This window comes from Choristoneura fumiferana, chromosome 24, assembly GCF_025370935.1.
Source record: "Choristoneura fumiferana chromosome 24, NRCan_CFum_1, whole genome shotgun sequence".
Classification (NCBI taxonomy): Eukaryota; Metazoa; Arthropoda; class Insecta; order Lepidoptera; family Tortricidae; genus Choristoneura; species Choristoneura fumiferana.
Window position 1 is genome coordinate 14,684,825 of NC_133495.1, and position 9,632 is coordinate 14,694,456.

Consider the following 9,632-nt stretch of genomic DNA (forward strand, 5'->3'; position numbering starts at 1 on the left):
GACTTTGAGTACTTACTTATCACCAAAGAATCGTCCGGTAACTGCCACCTTGCCGTTCTCGGGATGCTCTAGCTCTGGGCATTCGCGATCTGAGGACAAAATAATGATATTTCATTACTAAATCATGTTAGTTCGCGTAACGATTGTCCACGTAGCCACTAGAAGAATGTTTGGGGCCAGTAGTGGTTGAGTTTGAGTTCGAAACGCATTAGTGTAATAATAATAATAATAATGATTTATTGAATAATTAGCAGCACAAGATAACAAAATACAATGTTTTACAAAAATCTATGCTACACGTTTGCCTGCACTAGGGTTACTAGAGAACTCTGTGTCGCAGGCTAAAAGAGCTAACATACTTTTATTAAAATTTAAAATATTTATCTATGCTTAACAGTCCAAATAAATATTATGATTATGAAAGAAATCCAAACAAAATTAAAAAGTAACAAAAATATGATTATTAATTACAAAGTATGAATAAATCAAATGAATTTAAGTAGTGTGTTTAAGATTGAAATAAACTCCGTCAAAGCCGATCCGAAGTTTGCTGATTACGATAATACATTATAAATGTGTGCCAAACGTGAAGTTGCAAATAATTCTAAACTTATGTAGATACTAGCTGTTGCCCGCGGCTTCGCCCGTTGTATTTTTTCTGTATTTTCTGCCATAATAACCTTCTCCAGGCAGTAACGCACATGCTGAGTGGAGACCCTTTTTGGTATCCTGCTGTGTCACCTAGTAACATAGTTTTAGTGCTAGTTCTAGTCTTAGTTTTAGGTGGTACATTTTTGGAGCCAAAATAAACTTTTCTTTCTTTCTTTTTTCTTTCTAACGAACACAACAAATAAAGAGTTAGCAAAATCGGACCAGTGGTTACCGAGTTTTGCGCTTAGCAACACATTTTACGATTCATTTTTATTTATATAGATTTATATAGATTAAGTGCCTAAATGCCAAGTTTCATGGTTTTATCTTCGATAGCTACGAACTTCCACCATATAAACTTTCATCCCCTATTTCAACCCTGAAAGCCTCTTTTTCGCGATAAAAGATAGCCTATGTTCTTTTTCAAGGTCTATTCTATCTCTGTACCAAATTTCATCAAAATCGGTTCAGCGGTTTAGGCGTGAAAGCGTAACAGACAGACAGACAGACAGACAGACAGACAGACAGAGTTACTTCGCATTTATAATATTATATAGTATGGATTTCACAATTTATGTTATTAGGTCAGCATTGTGGCCATTGTCTATTTTATCTTTTGAAACTCTATGCTACATACCATCGACATCTATGTATAGACTGCACGTTTCTTACATCAAAATAGCGCACGAAATTTGTTCACAGCGCGGATTTGTAAACCTTTCACTCAATTTCACTATAGTTTGTTGACGTCCGTGACAGGGGTTGTGTCAAAGTAATATGGATAATTGATGCGTCACGCGTTTTGTTCCAAACAGCCAATCTCGTGCCGTAACGTAAGGTACATAAATGTCAATGCTCCATACGCTAGTTGAGATTACCAATAAAAAAATTGTCTACGATCCCTTAAATTCAAACAGGCTTTTAATTAAACTCCAATTCAATAGAATCTGACAATCCTGTAGACACTTCCAGCCTACTAATATAAACACCGGGCTGCCTAAGACTTTGTGATGTAACTATTATTCTTTTTTGATTCTTTTATATGATAATTGCAACAACAGGGACATAATAATCAAGTGTGCCCACGATAGGGTGTCTTAAATATGTAGAAAATTGACAGATTCTATTGAATTGTACTTTACAAGTATTAGATTGAAATACGAATATTCGAAATATAAATTAAACTCTACATCAAATCTTAATTAATTATCTTAAGTTTTGAACTCGAACTCAACGAAGACAAATGCACGGTCGTTAATAATTGGTCTATTCAGTAATATTAATAATTAAAATTCTGGCATTCAGTGAAACGTCTGCTTCAAGTTGGGTTGAAAATGAATTAGTCAATCTGATGGAAATTGGGAATTTATTAAAAGTTTTTGTATCTAGATAGACTTGCTGCGATAACTGTGAATGCAAACGTACCTAATATTTAAGTAAAAGCATAAAAACAAAATAAAATACTGATGATTTGAGAGGAAAAAGAGAATTTATTTAGTTCCTCGTCAATCGTGGATTAAAATTGTCTGACAAGTAACTTGCAAGACTTATCCAATAAACGTACAAATAGCTTCTTTCGAAGCTTTTCAAATTAAATTCTATACTAACTTTACTCACACATAAATCTTTAAATATTCTCGTCCAACTCTTAAACAGTTGTAAATAATAAATCGTTTTTTACAATAGTAATTCAACATCAAACACAAAAGTACAATTTAACAATCCAACGCAAATAAATCCCACACAAACTTTCCTTTAAAAAGTTATGAGGGATAATTTTGAACTGAGATTTTTGTTTAAAAATCCCAGTTTCCGAAGGCACCCTCATCACCGGATCAAGGTCTCAGTGACTGAGACCCTTAGGTCAGCAAGGTCGTCTTTGACAGACTTGACGGCCTTTGTTCCCACAGATTGGATTTCGAGTGCACTAGTGACGGTGTTGTTTCACCGAAGGCGATGAAACTTACTTTACTTTGCATAATCTCACTCAAGAAGCCGTGGTGGCCTAGTGGTTTGACCTATCACCTCTCAAGCAGAGGGTCGTGGGTTCGAACCCCGGCTCGCACCTCTGAGTTTTTCGAAATTCATGTGCGGAATTACATTTGAAATTTACCATGAGCTTTGCGGTGAAGGAAAACATCGTGAGGAAACTCGCACGAACCTGCGAAGCGATTCAATGGTGCGTGCGAAGTTCCCAATCCGCACTGGGCCCGCGTGGGAACTATGGCCCAAGCCCTCTTGTTCTGAGAGGAGGCCTGCGCCCAGCAGTGGGACGTATATAGGCTGGGATGATGAAAGTTTGTAAGTACTCGTATTTTCATTAGTTTGTTACCTCATCACGTCTAGAGCGCTTTACGCGACTTCGCCTGCGCAAAATTCGTTTATCGTTATCCCACGGGAACTATGCCATTTTCCGGTTTTTTTTATTGTTTTATAAATTGTCCTTTTCCGGGACTCAAACTATCGGTATACCGAATTTCATCTTAACCATTTTGTATGGAGAGTGGGCCAAATTTTGAGCCGCTCAGTATATTTTGCATCAAAATCTAGAGTGGTAAATCGTGCCCTACTCTGACGTACAGTCAAGTGTAGAAATATTAACTTATTCAAAATTTCAAATAAGTACCACCGACTCTTACCTATTCCGACGCAATAAGGCCGTAGTAACATATTTTTGAGTGGTTCGAACAGATACTTATTTTTGCACTTGTCTGTACAAGCAAGAGTGTGAGAGTGGGATGTTAGTATCTGATTTGGGGTTTCAGTGAGCCAACGGAATCTGCCAATCAGAAATACCGGCAATTTGATTATCAAATACGGGGAGGGTATTTCGTCTCATATTTCTGATTTCGCCGGATGCCAGGCCGAAACCAAGTTTTCGCCCTTCGGCGTTTAAGTGGCTACGTCACTATTTATATTCTGAAACTTGAAAGATGGGAGATAACTAGCGAGGCTTTTCAATTTTCTTAATTAGCTAATTCTAAGTTTACTTTCTACTCTTTGAGTTAATGAGGAACTAAATCATAACCAAAGGTTAGATACTTTGAGGATAATTTTGTAAAAAACTTGGGTCGAAGTAGGAATTTAAACCATGCTTAACCGTACATAATACCAGGTTTTTTGGTTAATCATTTTTTAATTATTGCTCAAACTATATATTATTATCCATGTCAAATTTTGAACTAGTCACTAAAGGTAGGTTGCCCTCTTGTTCTGAGAGGAGGCCTGTGCCCAGCAGTGGGACGTATATAGGCTGGGATGGGACTAAAAGTAGGTAAAATTAAAATTATACAAGATTTGATTTGAACAAACAACCATTTATAATTATAATTTAATTATTTTATTGCTGAGCTGAGTCAAATAAATTAAGTCAAATAAAAACTAAAAGTCTTATTGTCGAAAAACTCTAAACTTCTAAATCCATTTTATAACCATGGATAACACCTGTAACGTTGGCAACGTTATTCAACTTGATAATATCACATATTAACCGCCTTAAAATTTAACCCTCCTGGCGCTGCAACCTACATTCCGTCCGCGTCAACTGGACGTCCCGGCCCAATTTGCATACGACGTGCGCAGAATACGGAGGGTTAATCAACCCTTCAGTTTAACACGTGTCGGGCAAAATAAGCGCGCAATTTTAATTATCTTTTAGGCACTTTTGAATGAGTTCCCGTAAAAGGAAAAAGACAATCCTATAAGATAATCAATTCGTTGTCCAATGAGCCTGTCGAGACATTTTTTTCTCAGATCTCAGAAACTAGGTTGGGGAGGGGGGAGGGGGCTGGCTATAGCGTGAATAAAAACATCGCGAGGAAACCTGGACACACCTGCGAAGAAGTTCAAATGTGCGTGAAGTTCCTAATCCGAATCGGGTCCGCGTGGGAACTACAGCCTAAGCCCTCTCGTTCCGACAAGAGGCCTGTGCCCAGCAGTGGGACCTTAATGATGATGAATAGTACTAAAAAGAATAAAACACTCGCAGTCTCCGCAGAAGATACCTCTAGCTGCGTTACGGAAATGTTCCAAGCTAAAGTTAAGAGCTTTAAGCTTGTAGCAGACGGTAGAGCTTTACGTATCATGCATTCAAATGCCCTGCCCAGAACTCTAGATAAAACACTAAAGCATCTGACCTTAGAAACTGAGATTGTAGAGTTGTTTTTTTACAGTTTGTTCTATTAAAGCGCTCCACGAATTTGTTTATGGAGTATAAAAAGGAAGGTTGTCATAATATTTTTGACTGTTTTGTTATAGCGCTCTACTAATTTGTTTAAGGAGTATAAAAGGGAGGTTTTTTTTTTGACTCGGTGTGTTGATGGACTGGTTTAGTGTTCATTAAACCGACAAAGAGCGAGCCGGCTAAAAGTGACGTCATTAAGAACAAGCGAAAAATCACTTTTTTGACAAGTCACCCCTTAATTTTTCTTTTGGTTGATACACAGCAGAGCAACACCAGAACGAGTGGCAACAAATTACCTACCCATGCTAATCTGTCCGTTAAAAATGGCTGTTGGAATCATGATAAAATTTCAGTCCCTATAGATACAAGAAATACAATTTAGGGAACAAAATAATGCAAAACTCCCAAGGTCCCATGGACCCCGGCAATCTCCGGCCACGTCAGGCCCCTGCTAAAGAGGTCAAAGAGGTCACGATCTATACCTAACAGCGGAACTTTTAATATAACTTGCGTAATATGGATCGCGGGTGGTTCATTGCCTTTTCCCTTCTCACCTTCACTGAATTGAAATATATGGGTGGATGTTTTGGTAAAATCGTTGCAGTTTCAGCGTTAACAATATACGCCCATACCCTTAGATTAAAATGTCGTTTATAATAGCTTAACACTTTAGACTAGTATTGTTCACACAATTGTGACATTTAGCCTAATTGCTTTTACTCTGATGTCGTCATAAAAATGGGAAAACGTCCACTACACAAGTTAAAATTAAGCTTAAGTATACCTACATTTCAATCAATGCCTTTATCATTATTATCTTCACTTGCAACTAAGTAAACAAATCTTAAACATTCAAACTAGAAGATTAAAATTTAACAGGAATTTTATTGGAGTTGTCTTTGAATATCTTAGTATTATTATAAATGACAAAACTTGTGAGTTTATAGGTAATTATGCGTGTATTCACATTATATATTTGTTACCGCTATACGTTATAATGGCTGAAGGGATTAGTATAATTTGTACAGAAATACCTGGAGTTCTGTAATAACATAAAGGCTACTTTGTATTCCGATAATCTTATGGGACTTATGCCCAATCCCAAAATCCTAACCGCTAAGTTTAGCGTCACAAAATTTTGCAGAGGTGTTCAACATACAACGTAAATGAAGACTACGCAGAGGATTTCAGCAAAATCTCCAGATGGGCGTGCATTTGGGTCAATTTCAGGTTACCTAAGCAGCTGCAAATTAGTTTGCTACTGCAGCAGCGCGCCACCCCCCGCAGTAGGGTACGCAGCACTAGCACCTACCCTGCTGCAATGCCTACTCAATACACGAGTTTCGAGTTTCGACTATCAGATCTAATCCTACTATATACATGCGAAAGTTTGTGAGCGAGTGAGTGAGTATGTTTATTACTCCTTCACGCTGAAACGGCTGGAAGGATTTGGATGAAATGTGGTATATAGATAGCTGGACATCCTACTAATATTATAAATGCGCAAGTTTGTGAGTGAGTGAGTATGTTTGTTGCTCCTTCACGCTGAAACGGCTTAACGGATTTGGATGAATTTTTTTATGTACATAGCTGGACATCTGAAATAAAACATAGGCTACTTTTTATTCCGATACTCCCACGGGATAGGGATAAAATCCCGAAACAACAACCGCTGGGCTAAGAGTCATGAAATTTGACATGATTGTTTTTAATATAATGTCAATGAAAATCACGATTTAATTTTCTGGGATTCCCAGGGGAATTTTTAAAAATCACGAAATTTCAATTCAGCTGGTAATGATTAAGGTGTGCGAAGCCGCGGGTAAACTAAACACTTGGTTTATAAACGTGAAGTAGAGGGCGTGCCCGTCCACACCGCGTGCCTGTATGTCCCGGTATCGAGGACGTATTAGCGCCGAGGGACGCTCGTCCACACGCTTTATTGTTCTATTCTACGTGACACGCCCGCGCTAATTCTATCAATGATTTCTGAAGATATTTTATAATGTATTGGTCAGATATATTTGCTACGGGATAGACCGTGTGAATCTAATAAACGAGTATCTATCCTAACTGTTGCAACATTATGCTGGCCGTGACTAGCTGGCTCTCTATCTATTTTTTTAAGGGTTCTATATCTCAAAAGGAAAAAACGGAACCCTTATAGGATCACTATGTTGTCCGTCCGTCTGTCTGTCAAGACCCTTTTTCTCAGGAACACGTGGAGGTATTAAGCTGAAAATTATATCAAATACTCAAATCTACTGTCTCTTGGAGCTGTGAAAAAATCAAACTTCTAAGCCAACGTAATCAAAAGAAACAGCCGTTTATGCTGGAAATTTTCGACACTCGCAAGGGAATCAAAACCTACAGGGTACTTCCCGTGAACTCAGAATCTTGAAATTTGGTACAAAGCAACGTCTTATAGTACAGATAAAGGAAAAATTGCGAAAAGCATACATTTTTATTTAAATCATATTTGTAATAAAAATATTTGTACGGAACCCTCGGGGCGCGAGTCCGACTCGCACTTGGACGGTTTTTTTCAATGCTTTATAACTCTGTCATATCCCACTAATATTATACATGTGAAACAGCTCATCACGTCTAAACCGCTAAACCGATTTAAATGAAAATCAGTATACAGGTGGTTTGAGTCCCGGGGAAAGACATTTGATACTTTTTATCCCGAAAAATTGAATAGTTCCCGCGGGATAGTGATAAACGAATTACGCGCAGGCGGAGTCGCGGGCAACAGCTAGTACAGGTAGTAGTAGTAAAGGTAGCTTAAACTATTATTTTTCCGTTCGTTAAAACGTAAAATAATAATATGACGAATACCGTATCGTACCTAGTTGATAAATAAATAAAGTAGTAATTTCAATATGGCGGACGTTTTGATACAACGGGTATTTTCATACAATAGACAACATGCTCTCAAAGGCACTCTAAGAGTATTATTCAATCCTCAGAAAATAAATATCTTTTTCTTCGCACACTTCCTTATCTACTTATAGAAACTTCACATTTTCTATGGAAAAGCATGGTGATGAAAACCCGGATTTAAAAGATAATCCGGGAAAAACAGAAATAAATCTGTCGTTGTTAGGGCACGAAACGATAAAATATCATCAGCCGTCGAAGTTCAAGACTACATTATATTTATCGACTAAAATACTACCCCCGGTTTGATTTAGATTATTTTGAGTTGATATATGCTCTTGATCTAGGCATGCGATTTACCAAGTTGTGTATGATCCCTATCATGTCTCTATTATCATTCTGTAAACTTAATTAAATGTAGAATTCTGTTTTCAAACTATGCATTTGTTTTAAACGCCTTACTTTTTTTTTTATTAAGTATGACAATTACAGAATTTATTTTTATAACAAATCAAAATAACTAAACAAACCAAATTTTTACAAAACAAAATTACAAATAAAAAATGCCCTGGATATCGCCCACTTGGGGCATCTGTAAACTTAAACTAATGAATCCTTTGTCCAAAACCTCAAAGCCTAGAATCTAAGCTCTCTGATTCACCTTCGAAGCTTTAAAGCTTCCCTCTGCCCCCATTAAACTGCAAACACTTTACTCTCCATTAAAAGAGTCCAAAAGCGTTTTGTACATTTTTTAAAGGCGTTTTAAAAATAACTTCGTCGAACAATCCCGAAGTTGCGAGAAGTTTGCGAGGCTCACCGCTAGTGGTGGGAAGAGCTTGATTAATAAAAAACTAAAAAGAAGAAAATAAGTCTAGTGGTCTAGAACTCTATCAAGAAGCTCATTTAAGGTTCAACAGTCGGGACTCATTACGAAGTTTTTTTGAGCTGGTTACGATTTGAATGGGTCCCGACTGTTGAACCTTAAATGAGCTTCTTGATAGAGTTCTAGACCACTAGACTTATTTTCTTCCTTTTAGTTTTTAAGGCAGTCGGGTTTTTTGATTTTTTAAATTTAATGTTTTTTATTTTATACTTTTTTGATATTTCTGTGAAAATAGTAGCTTAAAAGTATTATAACCCATATATATTTAGAATGGGCTAATTATTAACTTTCATTTGATTCCCATATTGTTACAATACAAAAGTTTTTTTTATTCCTTTGTCATATTTTTTTTCGCAGACGCCATATTGAAATATTATATACCCTATGTCACTCCGACAGTCATGACGAATCCAATGATACCTCATATGTTACAATCCGTCCAGCCGTTTAGGCTGCAGCGAGGACCAAAGAAATGGACATACATACCCACATACATACATACATACTTACGCTCGAAAAAACATAACGCTCCTTCGGGCAGTCGGGTAAAAAGATGCCTAAGAACCGGCAATCAATGGAACATACGAGTTCAGAGGTTTTATTGCCTAAGTATCGGTTTCATCACTTCTTTCGCAGACGGTATACGATGAGAGTAGAAAGTGACAGCGAAAGCGATCGCGAGCGCCCGGTTAAATGATACGGCCTGTGGAGTGAAGAGCTGTTTTGGGCAGGGACACTCTACGTCTAGTTGGAGTGATGACCCAAAAATACTGTTGGCAGTGGCTGGATGAGGGAATCTGTAGATAGTTGTGACGTAATATAAGGGAAAAAAATTGAAAATACAAACTGAAACATAGATGCACAGAAAAAACAGAAAAATAAGACCATCACTGGGAATCGAACCCAGGTCCTCGGTAATCCGTACCGCGTGCTATACCGCTACACCACTGATGGTCAACGGTACCGACACGAATTTCCCCTATGCACCTCATATCTCAGCTTGTTTGTTTCTTACTTAGTCACTTAAGCAGT

At 37.5% G+C, this 9,632-nt stretch overlaps 1 protein-coding gene across 1 annotated transcript in view; it reads right to left on the bottom strand.

The window, feature by feature from the left end:
• LOC141441479 (protein lev-9-like) overlaps positions 1 to 9,632 on the bottom strand; it is a 103,147-nt gene that overhangs the window by 10,465 nt on the left and 83,050 nt on the right. The window contains exon 4 of the mRNA XM_074106232.1: positions 17 to 89. Coding sequence (XP_073962333.1) covers positions 17 to 89 — 73 coding nt within the window. The remainder of the gene's footprint in view (positions 1 to 16; positions 90 to 9,632) is intronic.